This window comes from Sorex araneus, chromosome 6 (assembly GCF_027595985.1).
Source record: "Sorex araneus isolate mSorAra2 chromosome 6, mSorAra2.pri, whole genome shotgun sequence".
NCBI lineage: Eukaryota > Metazoa > Chordata > Mammalia > Eulipotyphla > Soricidae > Sorex > Sorex araneus.
The window spans coordinates 92,529,692-92,549,490 of NC_073307.1; the positions used below are offsets into that span (position 1 = coordinate 92,529,692).

At 52.4% G+C, this 19,799-nt stretch overlaps 1 protein-coding gene across 16 annotated transcripts in view; it reads right to left on the minus strand.

The window, feature by feature from the left end:
- Positions 1 to 19,799, minus strand: part of RBFOX2 (RNA binding fox-1 homolog 2) — a 280,019-nt gene that overhangs the window by 67,220 nt on the left and 193,000 nt on the right. The window contains exon 1 of one of the 16 annotated variants that reach the window (XM_055141056.1): positions 19,090 to 19,325. The exons of the other annotated variants lie outside the window; for them this stretch is intronic. Within the exon in view, the coding sequence (XP_054997031.1) occupies positions 19,090 to 19,116 (27 nt within the window). The 5' untranslated portion in view covers positions 19,117 to 19,325. Of the gene's footprint in view, positions 1 to 19,089; positions 19,326 to 19,799 lie in introns of those variants that run through there. 16 annotated transcript variants of the gene reach the window in all.

Consider the following 19,799-nt stretch of genomic DNA (forward strand, 5'->3'; position numbering starts at 1 on the left):
CCCTGTGCATCGCCGGGTGTGACGCCAAAGAGAGAGAGAAAAAAAAAAGACGGAATCTTCTGTGGGCAAATAGAGGCTCGGACTCCAGCAGAATGGGGGGGAGCACTGTGACACAATTTTAGGGGTCACCTTTGGTGAGCTGAGACAAGATCCATGTAGCGGTGTGTGTGCAAAGACGACTGACTTTTTTGGTACTCCCAAATCCATCCGCTACGGAGGGACTATTCTAAACATCAGCACCTGCGAAATTTTATATTCCACCAAGACAATTTTGGAGTAGACAGTTCGAGGATGACTTGGAACTTGGCTGTGCAACAGTGTAACTTCCTTACACTGTTGCTGTAAGGAATTAAATATGGAGCCAGAGGCGCTCGGGCTGCCACTCCCTCCCCTAAAGACAGCGCCAGGAAGGCCATTATGCCGTTGAGCACCTAGTGAAATGACATTTGTGAGGTGATTAGAAATCCTACCCTCCCCCCAAAGTCTGTTCTGACTACAAGCACCAAGCAGATCATGACTCCAAACTTCCACAACGTGGCAAAGACTTAAATCCTGCCAGATGCCATTCTCCTGGACATTACATACATTGGACTGGGTTAAAAGAGAAAGTACAGGGTTAAGGCACTAGCCTCACAGAACTGGATTGGTCCCAGGCATCGTACAGGGTCCCCTGAGCACAGATCCAGGAGTAAGCCTTGGGCATAGCGGGGTATGGCCCCCAACACCCAAACCAGATAAACATATGCAGAAGCTCAATACAGCTCTGCAGCCCGCTAACCAAACTGCCAACAGCCAGCTCCCCCACGCCTCGAGGTCCACTACGCCTCTTTCCTACACACTAATCCACCTGTACCAGCAGTTTACACTGAACACGCATTATAGAGGATGTCATTAAACGCTTACAGACCCTGTAAGGTTAGGCATTCCTTATTTTCCCCTTTTACACAGAAGGAAGCCACCATTATAAAGAGTGTGTCTAATCAAAAAACCACTCCCCCAACAACCACTTACTCGACTTCAACCCAAATCCAGGCCAATTCCAAAGTCGGTTTTCCCAGGAGTCACTATCCCCAGCGCAGGGGAATTCGCCTCCCAGTCAGACACACAGCTCCTTGACCACAATTTCCGGCTGTAAAGATCTCAGCTCTCCAGTGGTCCCCAGATATATAGTGCCTTCCCCAAATCACGGCGGACGGCTAATGCGAAGACCGGCATCTTTGCATGAATTCTGGAAAACGTAGCAGAACTCAAAGAATACTAGAGTTAGGGGTCAGTCCACTGTCTACACTGGGCGAGACTGGAGTCATTTAGAACAGAGAAGCCATTGCTCTTGGGACAACTACCACGCCCTGCTGCTGGACCACGGAGGCCGCCGTGGAGAGTATGTTACCACATGAGCAAGGCTGCCCATGGGCACAGAATAATGAATTCCATGTAATTTTGCTGGCTCACATAACGTTCTTTTGATTTTTTTCCCCCTCTAACCATTTAAAAATTATTCTTAGTTCATGGGACTTAAGAAGCAGGCACTGGGACCGACTTTATTATGATGAGGAAGGGCATTTTGTGCAACGAAGACAGACTCCGATAATGGTAGCTAAGATTAACACTTGTTAAACAAAGGGAGAGTCAGATGGACAGGCATACACACACACTACAGCGAATTACTTTGGCTGGAGTCAAGAAAGGATCATACGTGATGAAACAAATGTTATCTTGGTGTGTGATATCAAATCAGAGAGGGCTGCTGTGGTAAGAAGAGAGAATTAGTAAAATATGAGTAGAAAAGAAAATAATGCACATATATGTGCTTTTGGTTTATATGCATGAATTCCTTTAATCTTGTGAACATGAGACCTAAGAATGACGTCTTCACAGGGCTGGAGCGATAGTACAGTGAGTGGGTAGGGCATTTGCCTTGCACACGGCCGACCTGGGTTCGTTTCCCAGCATCCCCGATGGTCCCCCAAGCACCACCAGGAGAAATTCCTGAGTGCAGAGCCAGGAGGAACCCCTGTGCATGGCCGGGTGTGACCCAAAAAGGGAAAAAAAAAAGAAGAAGAATGAAGTCTTCAGGAACCAAGGTGATAACATGATCACACATGGCCTTCTGTTGGACACTGAAATAAACTAAACGTTTTCATTCTAAATTCATGGTCAACAATTTTTACAGTAAATAATTGTCATCCCACAGGAAAATGTATAACCCGAGTCTCAACCCCTTTATCTGTCTACTCCCTCAACCATCGCCTTACTTTGGGTGACTTCCAAACGTTTTTAAGTCCAGTCCCGTCCTTTCTCCCAAGCTCTGCAGGGAGGTGGGTGGAGAGGGCGGTAGGTAAATATTGGAGCCTCAAGATGGGCCTGAGTCCTAGATTACATTTCTTAGCACACAGGGATGAGCGACTTGGTTAAGTCATTAACAACAAGATGAACTTGTTGTTCCTCTTGCTTTGCTTCCAGGCGCACATTCCCCGTTCGGACCGGAGCCCCCCCCCCTTGCAGGGGATAAACTGTGTGATGGCTCTGACATACATCAATCACCTTATTTTCTTATTTCTACTTACTGAGCCAGCCCATCTATCCCACGGCAGAGCCTGGCAAGCTCCCCGGGGTGTATTCGATATGCCAAAACCAGTTAACAACAAGTCTCACAATGGAGACGTTACTGGTGCCCGCTCGAGCAAATCGATGAGCATCGGGATGACAGTGACAGTGACCGCCATCTCTCCAGTTCACGAGGCCTCGATGGGACTGTCCCCTTACTCTTTATGGTATTTCTGTCTATTTCCTGAGTATCCCAATATCCCAAACAGATGGAGATTATTTTTTTTCCCCAACACGGTTCTGTGGTAATGAGGACCCGCCAGAGTAGGGGAGTAACAGAGTGATACCTTCTGCGGTGTTCACCGGAGGTGAGGTACACCACAGGAGGCACGTGTGGCAGGAAGGAAAGAGGCGGCTTTACAGCATAATGGAGAAGATAAGTGAGCCTTGACAAGTGTGGGGTAGCGGGGCGGGGGGGGGGGGGATCAAGAAATGCTAGCTGGAAAAAATGTAAAGAATTTGGCAACCAAACAATTACAGGGCACAAGGTAAGCAAAGTAACTTTTTTTTTTGCATTTTGGGTCACACCTGGTAATGCACAGGGGTCACTCCTGGCTCTGCACTCAGGAATTACCCCTGGCGGTGCTTGGGGGACCCTATGGGATGATGGGAATTGAACCCAGGTCAGCTGCGTGCAAGGCAAACGCCCTCCCTGCTGTGCTATTGCTCCAGCCTCCAAGCAAAGTAACTTTTTTTTTTTTTTTTTTTTGCTTTTTGGGTCACACCCGGCGATGCACAGGGGTTACTCCTGGCTCTACACTCAGGAATTACTCCTGGCGGTGCTCAGGGGACCATATGGGATGCTGGGATTCGAACCCGGGTCGGCCGCGTGCAAGGCAAACGCCCTACTCGCTGTGCTATCACTCCAGCCCCGCAAAGTAACTTTTTAAAGGAATTATAACTGAAGATGCTACTTAGAAGCGGTTTGCCCCACTCACCTTACTGAACACCGAAGGAAAGTTTTCTCATTGCAAGCGACACTGCCAGGGGTGGGCGAGCCTGCCCTGTTCTTGCTTATGAGGCACATTCTCTGTTCGGACGGGAGCACTCTCGGTATTATTATAACCAATTATCGACTTTACATTTAATCATTTCAGCATGCTGGTCCTGAACTCGGGGAAGCGTGTCAAGAGAAAGTGGCTTTAAAGTCATCTCCAATCAGTTATGATTTAAAAAAAAATAGGGATCCCCCCCCAGTGGTTCTCGGAGGGGTCTGGAATTATCCCCAGCAGCCCTCGGAGACCACGAGTCACCCTGGCAGTGCTGGGAGCACGGATGTGATGCTCAGATCTACCTCTACCCTTTGAACTATCGCCCTGGGCCCGAATTCTCTTTTTTTTTTTTTTTATCTGATTTTGGGCCACACAAGTAGAGGATTACTGTCTTACCTGCAACCTGCAGGTAAGTGAATACACACCATTTCTTTTTAAAAACAATGTAAAGCTGGGGCTGGAGCGATAGCACAGCGGGTAGGGCATTTGCCTTGCACGCAGCTGACCCAGGTTCGATTCCCAGAATCCCATAGGGTCCCCTGAGCACCGCCAGGAGTGGTTCCTGAGTGCAGAGCCAGGAGTGACCCCTGAGCATCGCCGGGTGTGACCCAAAAAGCAAAATAAAAGAAATTAAAAAAACAAAAAAACAATGTATACCTTCCAGAGTACAAGAGGAACAGGGCCTGGAGCATGAAGGGGACACCGTGTGTGAAAGGGGACAAAGGGCAGCGGTTGAGCTTTGGGATAGCAACAAAAATAAATTGGGAACTATAACATACAAGGCATTAAGGGACAGGACCTGGTACTTGCGGGTCTAAGAACAGGTGTAGGCTCAGCCAACGCAACAAGACCGCTGCAAACCTGCCACACATACTCTGTTTCACTCTGTTTCTCTCTCTCTCTCTCTCTCTCTCTCTCTCTCTCTCTCTCTCTCTCTCTCTCTCTCTCTCTCTCTCTCTCTCTCTCACACACACACACACACACACACACACTTCCAAATTACTCCGAGAGACAGCCATTTGTGACCTCTCCCCTGAGGCTGAGCTCTGCCATCTCAAAGCAATGAATATTTAAACAGAAAAATAAATATTTCAGACCAAAGTCATTCAAACCAACAGTCTATTAGGTTAAAAATGACTAACCCTGGGCCAGTCCTAATGTCTCGAGCGTTAATGTCTTACTGCCTCTTAAAAGCTTCCTCCCGTCTCGCTTAAAAGCAGCAACTGGAACCTCAAACCCCCGTGAATCATGTCTTCCCCCGGCAGCGGGAAATCACAAGGGACACTTTCCACTCCGTGACCGGTTTCCCTGGACACAAAATCCTGCCCCACATAGGAACCGGTCCCTTCTACCCGAGTCAGCGTAGTAGGTCACGGACACGGGACACGGAGGATTATTCTTTTTCTTAACCATGCGCCACGACGAGGCCATTAACTGTCTTCACGGACAGTTGGGTTTGCACTGCTCATACGTTCAACGAGGAGATCTTTGAAAACGGGTAAAACCCAGAATCAGAATAAAACGTTGCTGGGGATCCAGCGATGATAGCACAGTGGGGAGGGCATTTGCCTTGCATGCAGCCGACCCGGGTTCGATTCCCAGCATCCCATAGGGTCCCCTGAGCACCGCCAGGAGTCATTCCTGAGTGCAGAGCCAGGAGTAACCCCTGTGCATCGCCGGGTGTGACCCAAAAAGGGAAAAAAAAGAATAAAACGTCAGCAAGATCTTAGTGTCTCTTGAATCAGATGATCTAGTAGAGTCCACTTCTTTAAGATGCATTCGTTGTATTCAGATACACAGGCACCAATAAATCAAAATTTTCCCTCTACCCAACCCAGAATAAGAACTGAGTTTTGTACGTAACCACGGTTACGTCACGGTTTCTATTTTCTCCGTTTATTCCACCAGTAAAGCCCCTCTGAAGATCAGGGACCGAATCACATCCTCCACCACCAGACCAGCCTCCTCAGCTAAGCACAGAAGAGCTTAGGGGAAACACTGGCCACATTGACCAGAGCGCGGAATCTGCGCTTCTGTGAAAAACAACCTGCCTCCACGGGAACCCTGCCACTACACAAGCATCCATGAATACTTAGCACAGGAAGTGAGTTATTCCAGCTCTATAAATCATTGTACCACATCACTGTCATCCCACGGCTCATCCATTTGCTCAAGTGGGCACCAGTAACGTCTCCATGGTGAGACTTGTTGTGACTGTTTTTGGCATATCGAATACGCCACGGGGAGCTTGCCAGGCTCTGCCGTGCGGGCTGGATACTCTCGGTAGCTTGCCAGGCTCTCCGAGAGGGATGAAGGAATCGAACCCTAGTTGGCCGCGTGCAAGGCAAATGCCCTACCCGCTGTGCTATTGCTCCAGCCCGCCATATGTGTTCTATTAAATACACATATTAACTAGCAAGGTGACTGTGAGAGTCTGTATGATAGTGAGAAATAAGTTTCTGTCCTCGGGGATGGAGCAATAGTACGGCCAGTAGGGCGCTTGCCCTGCATTCGGCCGATGCGGGTGGATCCGAGCATCTCATAGGGTCCCCGAGCACTGCCAGGAGCGACTCGTGAGCAAAGAGCTACTTCAAACCAAAGTCTGGCCGCCCACGCAGCTGCTCTGGCCCTTCCTGGGGAGGGCAGGCCTAGGCCCCAGCTTGGCATGACCTCTGGGCATTGCTGGGGGCCTGAGACCAGGCCTGGAACACTGGCGTCTTTAGGAGAGTTAACTAGCTCAATCGGGTTTAGCTTCGACTGCAGAAATATCTGGCAGCTGCTGACAACTGATAGGCTCAAGTTAAATTTAGAAGGATCACTGAAACAGTCCTGGGATGCGGCCTGAGGGGTAGACTGGCCGCAGGGTGCACACGGCCGATCCGGGTCGCCAGTCCCCTGAGCACAGAGCCAGGGGTAAGTCCTGAGCATCACTGGGTGCCCCCCCAACCCCGCCCCAAATACATTATTGGGGCAGCATGGGTGAAAGTTGATGAGAACAGAATTGGGGGTGGAGGAGCACACCCAGAATTGCTCAGGGGTTCCTCCTGGCTCTGCACTCAGGAATGACTCCTGGCGGTGCTCAGGGGACCCTATGGGATGCTGGGAATTGAACCCGGGTTGTCAGTGTGCAAGGCAAACGCCCTCCCCGCTGTGCTGTAGCTCTGATCCCTGTAATATTTCCTTTAACTATCTTACATGTTCCGAGATTTCTCTAATCCACCTAAGCAGGAAAGAAAAAAAAAAAAATCAACCTTTCCTTATATCTCCCTCCGCCAATTCTTGCCACCACCAGATCACCTATAACCGATTCCGCTGGTCTGCAGAACACGTGCACTGCACGGGACGGCCCCGAGTCTGACCTGTGGCACTGCACGGGCCTTCAGACCACCATCAGTTCCCATATAACCCTGGGGGCCCCCCAGACCAGACCAAGGACAGTCAAGAGTGGGCCTGGGGTCCTCGGCAGCTAGGTGGCTATAGTGGCTCCAAACAAAGGGAGGGAAAGAAAATAAACTGAGATCATGTAAATAAAAACACTATGCAGCAGGTTGGGCTGGAGCGATTGCACAGCGGTAGGGCGTTTGCCTTGCACGCCGCCGACCCGAGTTCGATTCCTCTGCCCCTCTCTGAGAGCCCGGCAAGCTACCGAGAGTATCTCTCCCACACCGCAGAGCCTGGCAAGCTCCCCAGGGCATATCCGATATGCCAAACACAGTCGCAACAAGTCTCACCATGGAGACGTTCCTGGTGCCCGCTCGAGCAAATCGATGAGCAACGGGACGACAGTGACAGTGATGCTGCAGGTGAAGAAGGCGGAGTAGGGACAGTAACCACACTCTGGAGGTGGAAGAAACCCGGAGTAGAGCACGTCAAGTTCCAAATGTAAGAGCTGGGCTGGAGAGACAGGAAGTCCCGGGGTGAGGGGACTCGCCACGCGTGCAGCTGACCCTGGTTTGATGGCTCCTTAGCGTCCCCTGGTCCCCAGAGCAGCACTGGGAACCCTCCCGTGGTCCTCAGCACAGAGCCGGGCTCGGTCCCCGAGTGACGCTGGGCCGAGGGCGCCTGCGAAAGGAACCTCCCAACTAGGAGCTGACGGCTGAGTGAGGGCTTTCAAGTTCTTCCTGTCCTTTCGCTCACACAGAGTCACCGCCACACAGACACAGGGAGGAGAGGACCTTCTTCTTTCGGGGGCTGGAGGGGGCCCACCTGGTGGTGACCAGGGCTTGGTCCTGGCCCTACACTCAAGCGAGTGGGCATGCAAGGCCGACGCCCGGCCTACAGTACTGTCATGCTGACCCCCCAAAGATCACGTTCTTAATCAAGACGTTTTATAAAACTCGGGCTCAGGGCTGGAGCAATAGCACAGCGGGTAGGGCGTTTGCCTTGCACGCGGCCGACCCGGGTTCGATTCCCAGCATCCCATATGGTCCCCTGAGCACCGCCAGGAGTAATTCCTGAGTGTAAAGCCAGGAGTAACCCCTGTGCATCGCCGGGTGTGACCCAAAAAGCAAAAAAAAAAAAAAAAAAAAAATCCAAAAAAAAAAACTTGGGCTCAATGCAACAAAACATACATATTTTAACCTGTGTCTTAACAATGCCACCTGAGTCCAAAAGGGAAAAAAAGGAACGACTTTAAAATAGGGGCTGTGACGAAACTTTTGGTCATGGCTGTTTTGCTGGCAGAGGGCAGACAACCAGATGGTCACTGCAGGGCCAGGAGCTCTCAGCACCCACACTCCAGCTGGTGTGATGGGGTCCGCTCCCTTCCTCCCACTGAAATGTCTAGACAACCTGAAAAACACTTGAAGAGCAGCAGGACCACCTAAATGCCGCCCACGGAGGGTGGGAACAATGACCGTTGCCACACGCCCAGCACTGCCTCTGCCACCCTGTCTGAAGGAATGAGAGGGATGCTAGGTGACGGGTGCCCCTCCCTGTCCCGCTAGAACTGCAGGGACAGACACTCCGTGCCTTTGCCCCTTTTGAAACCATTAGCTCATGATCGATGACAGAAACGCAGAAGCCCTGTTTCCCTGTGACCTTGTTCACGGACTCTGCTAGGAACTTGGTTTACCTTTGGCTAGATTGGTCTTAAGACTTTCCTGAAAAATAATACCCTACTGCCACATTTTACTCAATGCTCAGGGATCTGAGTCTAGATTCAGACAGCCTCGCGCCACCCCTGCCTCCCCTGGCCCCCCGACTCTCCCATGCATGTCGGAGCATTTCCTCTTACACTTTCTTCCCAAGTCATTCTTTGGGAATTGCATCACGTTCATAATATCCATGTTATTTCCCCACACTCTACTTTGTATTTTAATCAGTACATATAAATACTCCTTGAGAGGGCTGGAGCGATAGCACAGTGGGTAGGGCATTTGCCTTGCATGCGGCCAACCCGGGTTCAAATCCCATAAGGTCCCCTGAGCACTGCCAAGGGTAATTCCTGAATGCAGGGCCAGGAGTAACTCCTGTGCATTGCCGGGTATGACCCAAAAAGAAAAAAAAAATACTCCTTGAAATACTATTCAATTGGTTTGTCAGTCTTATATCAAGCTGAATACATTCAAAAATAATTCTCATAAAAAAATATGGGTTCTTGAGGCCAGAGAACTGATTCAGGGGTTAGTTGCTTCCCTGGTTCATAGCCCACTTTTACCCCCCGAACACCCTGAAGATTAACCCCTGAACACCACCGGGAATAAGCCCAGAGCTTAGACTCAGGAGGAAGCGCTCAGCACTTTTACGTGGCCCCAAAATCTGACTACCCAAATTCAAAGTCGGATCCTTAGGGCTGGAGCAATAGCACAGCGGGGAGGGCGTTTGTCTTGCACTCGGCCAACCCGGGTTCGATTCCCAGCATCCCATAGGGTCCCCCGAGCACCGCCAGGAGTAATTCCTGAGTGCAGAGCCAGGAGTAACCCCTGTGCATCGCCGGGTGTGACCCAAAAAGAAAAAAAAAGTTGGATGCTTGGTACCACATGGGTCCCTGAGCACTGCTTGGGTGTGGCTCCCCCCCACACAGATTAAACAATTAACAATAAAAATTAGGGTCTCACTTCTGCGATGAAGCAGCAAGGATAGGATTAATCTTACTGACTCAACAATAAAGAAAGAAGGGCTGGAGAGATAGTCTAATGGGTAGGGCACTTGCCCCTGAAAGAGAAAGACCCAGGTTCAGTCCCCAGCACCCCATAGGGTCCCCCGAGCACCGCCAAGAGTGATTCCTGAGTGCAGAGCCAGGAGGAACCCTGAGCATTGCCAGGTGTGACTCAAAAAGGAAAAAAAAAAAGAAAGAAAAGGTTCAGATTTAGGTATGGGGGAGAGGGAGAAAGAAAATGAGGGGATGGAGAAATATCCTCATAGCTTTCTCTGCTGGGGGAAGGGAATGACAGAGCAAGCAGAATCGAGGAGTTGTACTCTGAAGGACGTCACGGTGACCCGTCCAAGTGTGAAGATGGTGTTCCTGCCTGCCATCCAACATCTCCTATTCTGGAAAGGCAGGGAAGCTTTGCACCCTTTACACCAAACTCTGGTTTATGGGCCAAAGCCAGTCAATTGCTCGTTTTTTGTACAACACACAGTATTTGATTTTCATTTGTTTGTTTGTTTGTTTATTTATTTATTTGCTTTTTGGACACCTGGCGATGCTCAGAGGGAATCCTCCTGGCTCTGCACTCAGGAATCACTCCTGGCAGTGCTCGGGGGACCCTATGGGATGTCGGGAATCAGATCCAGGTCAGCCGAGTGCAAGGCAAATGCCCTCCCCGCTGTGCTATATCGCTCCAGCCCCAGCATCTGATATTTCTGAAATAGTCACATGGCGAATTTCATGAGAAGACTATTTTGTGACATGCGGAAGTGACAGGACCCACAAATAAAGCCTGGCCAGAAGGCAGCTTTCCCCGCCCTGTGTGTCCCGTCTGCGCCTCTCCTGTCGCAACACCAGAGGTGAGTAGGTGCGAGACACAGCCTGCCCCGCAGAGCCAGAAATACTCACTGACAATCACCGACAGGAAGAGGCTGCGGCGGGCGAGAGGACGCCAAGGACTGGAGTCCGGTCCCTCCCTGTCCTGGGCGACGAGGGTGGCCCAAACACTCGAGGGGGCAGTAACCCCTCAGCAACTGTTGGGTTTGGCCCGGAGATGTGAGAGAAAAAGCAGCAAAACCCAAAAACTCCTTGTAAGGAACATCTCACCGTATTAGGTGAGAAATATTTACGTTGTTAAGTAGAAATGTGTAATATCATAAAAGAAGTCTCCTAAAATATATTCTCCTCTAAAATATTCCTTTAGGTATATATAGAGAGGGAGAGAGAATCCAGTTTTGGTTGCATAACTTTATCCTACAGTTTTTTTTTTTTTTTTTTTTGCTTTTTGGGGTCACACGTGGCAATGCACAGGGGTGACTCCTGGCTCACATACTCAGGAATTACTCCTGGCGGTGCTCAGGGGACCACATAGGAGGCTAGGAATCAAAACCAGGTTGGCCATGTGTAAGGCAAACGCCCTACCTGCTGTGCTATCACTCCAGCCCCTATCCTATAGTTCTTAATGAATTAAGTATCTTTAGTTGTGTTGATTTCATGTTACAATTTTTCAAACCACATTTCCTTTAGTCAGTAGTTGCTTTGCCTTTGCTAAGTCATTAATGAAACAAACAAAAAAAGGTATTCTAATATTCTGAAATAAACAGCGCACTGAAAACAATGCCAGAGGCATGACAGAAAGAAAATAGCCAAAAACGAATCTATTTCCAATGACATTTGATTTTATGATTTAATGATTAAACCAGAATTTCTTCTTTTTTTTTTTTTTTGCTTTTTGGGTCACACCCAGCGATGCTCAGGGGTTACTCCTGGCTTTGCACTCAGGAATTACTCCTGGCAGTGCTTGGGGGACCATATGGGATGCCGGGGATCGAACCCGGGTCGGCCGCGTGCAAGGCAAACGCCCTACCTGCTGTGCTATCGCTCCGGCCCTTAAACCAGAATTTCTTTCAAGAGCTTAATCCTTGTTGTGTTTTACTTCTACTCTCAGCAGAACCCAAAACCCCTTATTTTCGTGTCTGCTCTTAAGTTTTTGCATGCGTGCGGTACCCAGGACCAAACTCAGGCTGTCAGAGCTGGGGAGACAGGAGGTAAGACTCGGGGCCACTCCCGGTTCCAGTCTCCTGCGTGGAAAGAGGTTAGTCCTGAGCACAGAGCCAGGGGCAGTCCCCTCACCCCCAACACTGCCAGGAGGGCCCCCAAACCAAACAACCCCTGGCTGTCACACCCACCAGGCAAGGACACTAGGTGGGGACTGAAGAAGACCCACCATTCCTAATTTTAGTTTTCAACTCTCTTTTTGGGGGGTATAATCCCAACACTCAAGGGAAGTGACCACATTCGCCATCGCCGACTTTTCTTTTCTTTTTTTTTGCATTTTGGGTCACACCCAGAGATGCACAGGGGTCACTCCTGGCTCATGCACTCAGGAATCACCCCTGGTGGTGCTCAGGGGACCATATGGGATGCTGGGATTTGAACCTGGGTCAGCCGCGTGCAAGGCAAACACCCCACCCACTGTGCTATCGCTCCAGCCCCCATCGCCGACTTTTCAACACGCCTCTCGCTGGAACCGTGCGCACCTTCCCAAGACCATCTCTTAGAGGTGAATTCTGAAAATGAAGATGTTCCCGTTAGCGAGCGTGGAGGGCCCTGACCCAGATCTATGTTTGGAAGGCGGATTCTCGCCAGTCAGCTGACGGAATGCTTCCCAGCACAGGAGGAGAAAACAATCGGCTCCGTGAGAGGCCTGCAGCTCCTCCTCTTTGGAAGATATAAACGCTGACGATGCTGCAACGAACAACCGATTGCTACCATGATGGGCGGAAACAGCAGCGCTCGGGAGGCTGCCGAAGGGAAACGGGACTCGACATACGCAACAGCGGCTAAGGCATCCTTGTTTGTTATGTAATCCACTTAATTCATTGGATTCGGCGGCAAATTCCCTGTTCTTATAAATATTCCATCAAACTGAACTTAAGCCAGAGATGGAATTTCTCCGAGTGAGTCAGAGTCTCAATCAATTCATTCACACAATCGGCACAAACGTTTACTGAATAATAGCAGCGAGGAGGAGCGTGGGGAGAGCACTGTCATTAAGAGGCTGGAGGCTCGAGTCGGGTTCGTGGGGTGTGGCCCCAGGGCCTCTCAGCAGCTGCGTAAACCTGGGCCCCTACCCACGTCTCAATTTGCTCTTTCGTACTACGGAGGTAAACAGAAGCATGCTGGAAGGGTCTGATGTACCGGAAGCGGTTAGCACGGTACCAAACAGGCGTGCGTACCCTCTAGAAGGGTCCGATTATTATTACGATCGAAAACAAACAGTTTTGGTTTGGGGACCGATTTGAACCAGGGTCCCAGCTACCACTGCCGGGGCCCGGGCAGGCACACTGCCCTGGGTACGACGTCTCCAAATGAACTATTATTACAAATCAACTATGATTATAACCCCGGGAGCAGCTGCTTTCTCCGGGGAGAATGACGGACGTCTGACAAGGTCCCTGACCTGGCGGAGCTTATATTCTTTGGAGGGGGGGGGAGGCACCGACAATAAGCAAATGAAGCCAGCCGTGATTAGCACTAAACCAGTGACAGCAAGGGATCAAGGATGACCAAAGAAAGCTGTGGGGCCAGGGAGTGGCCGGGACATTCGAGGAGACAGGAGGCCGGAGGAGCAACTCTCTTTTGAGAGGTCGCAAGTCTGCCTAGGGCAGGAGCACTTTTGCGTGAGAGAAAAAGAGAAGGGACGGCCGAGAGCAGGGGGCCACACAGCATGTTAAGGGAACAGCAGAGGGGCTGGCGCGATAGCATAGCGGAGAGAGCGTTTGCCTTGCACGCGGCCGACCCGGGTTCAATCCCCAGCATCCCATAGGATCCCCTGAGCACTGCCAGGAGTGATTCCTGAGTGCAGAGCCAGGAGGAACCCCTGAGCATCGCCGGGTGTGACCCAAAAAGAAAAAAAAAAAGGAACAGTAGAAACTGGTGTCCCTGGAGCAAATGGAATGGATGGAGAGAGAGAGAGAGAGAGAGAGAGAGAGAGAGAGAGAGAGAGAGAGAGAGAGAGAGAGAGAGAGAGAGAGAGGGAGGGAGAGAGAGAGAGAGAGAGAGAGAGAGAGAGAGAGCGAGGGCAGCAGGAGCTAAGGCCGAGTGACAGCCGCGCTGGAGGGACACTGTGTTTCATTCTGGGCCTGAGGGACAGGAGTGGAAGGTTTCCAGCACCGCCACGGGAAAGACGGAACAAGTCAGAGTTGCAAACACCTCTCCTGCGTGGGCTGATTCCAAAGGCTCTCAACTTCGTGACTCTAAAGCAACTGAGGCAGAGCCCGGCGGGCATGGCTCGGGGCTGGAGCATGCCCAGTTACTGCTGCAAGAGCAAAGCGTCTGCTGCAGGGGAGCGGGCCACGCGCGCACTCCCAGACCTAAGAAAGGTCTGACCATGGTTTTGCAACATCGTCGAAAAGGAGAGAGAGAAAGAGAGAGAGAGAGAGAGAGAGAGAGAGAGAGAGAGAGAGAGAGGAGGGAGGGAGGGAGGGAGAGAGGTAGAGAGCATAGAAAAGAAAGGAGAGGAGAAAGAGGAGCAAGAGGGAGAGAGAGAGAGGGGAAGGGAGGGAGGGAGAGGTAGAGAGCATAGAAAAGAAAGGAGAGGAGAAAGAGGAGAGAGAGAGAGAGAGAGAGAGAGAGAGAGAGAGAGAGAGAGAGAGAGAGAGCATGACTCAGAGGAGAATACTGGGGAGGCCAAGGATGCCGACTCTGGGCAGGAACTGTGTCCCGGGGGAGGCCGGTGGGCACAGGAGGGCCGGGCCCCCACCCACTGGGGCCTACGACCCGCCTAACAAACAGCCGCCCAGGAAGAGCCCGAGGTACAGAAGGGCCCGAATCATTCGTTCACGTGTAAATACTCCGTGCAGGGAAAGTCAAGAGAGACGGGAAATGGGTGCCCCAGGGCCCTGGACCGCGCAGGAGGTGAGTCTGGGAGTTTTCAGGAAGAAGCAGAAACGGGAGGGGCCAGGCGGGGAGGAAGGAGTGGAGGGGGGGGGGGAACAGGGGAAGAGACGCAGGGAGCAAAAAAAAAATGTGTGCGCTGGAGGGGGGGGGGCGAGGGGGGAAAGAAGGGTGAGGAGGAAGGAAAACTAACTGGCCAAGTTTGAACGCACTCATGGGACTCGGACTAGCGTCCCGGGACGCCCGTCGTGTTTGGGAAGGGCAGAGCACTTCAAGGGCTCCCCGTGGCCTTGGCGTGCAGGTCAGGATGGAAGATGCGGAGCCGAGGAGGAGAATTCAGAATGAAATCAGAGTTCTGGAAAAAGTGAGGCCTTTTTTTTTGGGGGGGTGTGGGGGTTCACGGTCAAGGAACCTAAATTAGACGCCAGCCCCACAACTCCGCCTGGCCCTGGCCCTCCGCTTCCCAGCTGAGTCCAGCGCGGCCCCAGGGCGAGCGAGCGGAAGGGGTGCCAAGGCAAACAATGTCTTCGATGCGGGCGGACGAAGGCTGGGAGGGACTGGAAGGCCACCGAGGGTAGTCCCTTGGACGCCGGGCCACAAAATGGAGCCCAGACGGTGCAGGACGCTCTGGAACGCACGCACAGAAAATGGGGCACGCCTGCCCGAGCTCAGGCGAGATTCCCTACTCTGACTCAGAAAAGGGGGCGGGGGGAAGGCCAACCCCAAACCCCCAAACCCCCAAACCGAAAGGAGATCGTGAAACAAAGCAAAACATACCTGCTCTCTTATCTGTCTTTAATTAAAGCATAACCCCCGCCACCCCCCACCCCTCCCAACCACCCGGGCAAGGGAGAGCAGGGAGAGCGAGCTGGCAGCAGCTCAGGTGAAAGACTTCAGCCTTGCAGCTACAAAGAGGGAGATAGCAGACAATGGAACCCGTGATTCATTACAAAAGAATACACTCCAGCGGCCTGCTGCCACACGGGCGCGCGGCTCTATTTAAAGGAACAGCGGCCTCCTTCCCCGAACTCCCCTATTCTTCACACCTTCCCTCCTCTGCGTCCTGATGGAAAACAGATTTTGCAGAAAATGCCAGCAAAGCACTGAGCTCTCCAAGAAAGGGAGGGCTTTGTGTTCCGCAGACACGGGCAGTCTTTGCATGATAGCAGAGAGAGAGAGAGAAAAAAAATCGCCTTCGCATCCATGCCATGCAGTGAAATCTTTCCTCCTCATGCAGTGAAATCTTTCCTCCTCATGCAGTGAAATCTTTCCTCCTCATGCAGTGAAATCTCTCCTTCTCAGCTAGCATGCCTCTTCTCAACAACAGCTAGTGCAACGGGGTGTGAGTCCGGACATTTTTCTTTTGCTGACTAATCAGAATGGAACTCTGATTCCGTTTTTTTTTCCCCCCCATTTTTCCGTGATTGCGATTCCGTTTTTTTTTTCTACTGTTACTCCAATGATGAGAATGGTGACTCCCCTCTTTTCCTCCCTGGTACTGGGCACACTGTGATCTCGACAGATGTGAGGAGATGCGACCATTTGGTTCACATGTTCAGAAGTGAGTGACTCGGGGAAATGCTCCCACCACACATCCCAGCACAGGGGAAAAAGGAAAGTGATTTTACAAAGCCATCTGATCACGTCTGTCCACTGTGTTAGGAATCGGTGAGTAAGTTGCCATTTGCTTGTTTCGTTGGTTCTGGGGCCATGGTGCAGGGCATCCATTCCTGGGCGGCCTCCTGTAAAGCATCTACTTCTCCGAGCTACTGCCCAGTTCCTGCCCCTCTCCTCCTCCTCTCTTTTTTTTTTTCTTTAGAAGCAAAGCTCTCACAATTTATTGTCAAGGACCGAGCAGTTTACTAATCACCACAAAAACAGGCCTTACAAAACAAAGGCGTGTGGAAGAATGAACGAAGTGCCCACATTTCTACACGTACTGACATGGAGCTAATATAGGATGAAAATGTCATTTGTGGACAAGCCTTCAGCCTTCCTCCAGGGAGTGATGATGGGAAAGAAAGGATGTAGAAATACTAAGGTCCAAGATGCAGAAAACCTGGGTGACAAACCGGTGGAAATGTGTCTATCTACCTTTCCGACAATGCTGTGAAGACATCAACCTCACAACAAACCATCAAACTCTGATAACCAAACCCTAGACTCCTAAGACGGTGGAGGCATTTTATATTCAGGAACAAACCTTATCAAATACTGGTACTGGATGGATGGTTCAGATAAAAACAAAACAAAACAAAACCCAAAAAACCCCAAAACACAAAACCAAGCCAAACAAGAACAATAAAACCCTAGAACAAATTTGCATCACCTGGTCATTTCCTTTTTTTTTCTAGATAACTAACACTTGATATCACATTCACATAGAAATCCACATACCGGTGACCTCCGCGAATATGCGGAAATACTTCGAACTCATACATTGAAATATCCTATGCTTTGCAGCTGTATCAATTCGGGATGAGGACCCATCACTCACGTCCTGCCTTCAGCATTCAGTACACCCTCCTGGAAAGAACAAATGAGCTGACGGCTAGGAGCACTGCCACAGAGCACCCAGGGAGCACGGGCACGTGTGCTCCAACTGGGGCTGCCCTAGGCTTAACCAGCTTCTCCAGAAACCAGGAGGACCAGCTCCCACGGAGCATCTCTGGTTATAAGCTGTCTTAGGTTTACCAAACTCCCAAGCTGATTTAAAAAGCTCGGGATGTCCATGAAAAGCCAAGTAGTTTGCAAACCTTCTACAGCTGATGCCCCGATGCTGATCAGGAGACCGGTCGCCCTGGGCTCAAGGTGAGGCAGAACCCTTTGCCGTGCAACAAAGAGAACCCGCGAGCAGATGCGCTCTCTCAGGGGGGTTTCCCTTCAGGTAACACAGTATTTCAAAGGAGTAGATTCGGCTGGTCATCGGGAATTAGGAGAGAAAATATCCCAAGGTGTTTTTTTTTTTTAACTTGCCAAGACAGGGAGGGGTTTCTTGCTTACCCCCCAACGTTGTACAGATGCGTTCTTTGAAAGTTCCTTTTCCTCTAGGTCCTCTTGGAGGGGGGGAGACGTGGGGGGGGAATCTCTACATTTTCCCCTCCTTTCCACTGGCACTGCGGGCATTATATAACATTTAACGGAACAGGGTTCCAGCGCCCCAAACCCGGCGAGCATCCGAGCAGCCAGCAGCCTCTCTCGCCCTCCGGCGGCGGCGGCCGGGAGAGGGAAAGCGGGGAGAATGCAAAAAAAGAGCCACCTCCATAAAAGGCAAGTCCTGTCCAGCGACCAAGTCTCCCTACAAAGCACCGGCGACTGGAGTGACACGGGGGTCCTGAATCTGAGCTTTCTCCCTGATAACCCCCAGCCGCCCGCCCCCCTCCCTCCCGGCTGACAGACAGACGGAGAAGGGGTGGGTTGGGGGGGCAGAGGCACGCAGCCGGAGGGGTGCCCAGCGAGAGAAATCACAGTGCCCTGCCTGGGAAGCCGAGGAGGGGCATTCACCTTTCCGTTTGGCAGGAATGACTTGCTAAAATGCAGATGAGATACCGCCTGGCAGAAGGAAAGGGGGGGGGCGTTAGGAATGAGAGAGAGGGAGACAGAGAGGAGAGACAGAGAGAGAGAGGACAGAAGGGGGGAGGCTGTATCTTCCATCTCCTACTCCCTCTCCTTCAAATGCCTTTTGCTGCCCCGTGCCTGTCATTTGCACATTCATCACACGTCCCGAGCTGTCCCCCTGCCGGGGAGGGGGGCTACCTCGGCCGCACCTGGACGCTGCACCAGCTGCCTCCCGCACACGCCCCTGGCCGGCAACAAAAGCCAGGGAAATGAAACATATTTTCCGAGCCTTCATTTTTTTTTCCCCCTTTTTTTCTTTCTTTTTTTTTTTTTTTGCAATAAGCCGTCTGGAGAGCGCAGGCAGCGAGCCGGCTCCTCCCGCGGAGCCAATCGCGGGGCGCCGGGAGCGAGCCCGGAATCAAATTTCCCTATTACAGAAATTCTTCTGCGATGCTTAAAAGGAAGTCCGTCCCTCTCCCCTCTTTTTTTGGCAGCCCTCGGGAGTCTTCCTATCTCCGCAGTCTCCCCCTCGGCCGGCCCGACTCCCCCCTTGCTCCGCACCGAGACAAAGAGGTAGCGCAATCCCCCCGGGGTCTTCCCCGAGAGCTACAGCTGCACGGGGCTGCAGGAAACGGGGCGCCGCTCGCGAGCTGGGGCGGAGTGGGGGGGGACCAGGAGGGGCGCGCACACGCACACGCGCACACATGCACACACACACATGCACACAGACGCACGCACATATGCACGCACACACACACACCGATGCACACCGGCCCCCGGGAAAGCCAGGCGGAACCCTGGCCTGGTCGCAGGCGAGCAGCGATGATGGCAACAATGATGCTAGAGACAATCCCGGGGATGCGGTCGGTGGTAACAATCAACTCCGCGGCCCCCGGCGCGCTCCCGGGCGGCCCGAGAGGCGGCGCGCGGCCCCGGCCTTACCTGAGTGACCATGTTCCCTCTCTCCATCCACCGCGCGGGGCGGGCGGGCGGGCCGGGGCTCCCCTCGGCGGGCGGCGGCTCTCCGCGCCCCTCCCCCTGCCCCCGCGCCGCGCCGCCGTGCGGGCCCCGGGCTCGGGCTGCCTGGGCGCCGGGCTAGCGCTGCTCCCTTTCTCCTCCCGTCCGCGCCCGCAGCCGCTCTCCCTCCGGCGCCCGCCGGCTCCCTCCCATACCGCGGGCAGATGGCCGGGCCCGGCCCCGCCCCTGGGCGCCCAAGGTAATTAATCAGCGCCGCCCCGCCCCGCGCCCCGCCCCGGGCGCGCTCTGCGCACGCGCGTGTGCCTGTGCCTGTGCGTGTGCGCGCGCCTGCCTGCGGGCGGGGGCCGGAGAAGGGGGGGGGAGAGGCGTGGGGAGGGAAGGGCTGCCGCCCTGCGCGGGCGGATTTTTAGGAAGATGGGACCATATTCCTTGCCGCTCCCCCATCTCCATCTCCGCCCCCCACCCTCAGCCCCGTCCCCATCCCCTCACCGTGGTTACCATGGTTAATGACAAATGTAAAAGATCCCGTCCGTCCGGGAAGGATATCTGAGAATAAGGAATCAACCCCACACCATGTTCTAAAAACCGTTTTTTACCGAGGTGCAGTTTGATGTAGCTGCCTGAATGACTGGGGGGCTGGGGGGTTTCCAAGGACTGGGAATATTGTAAGGACC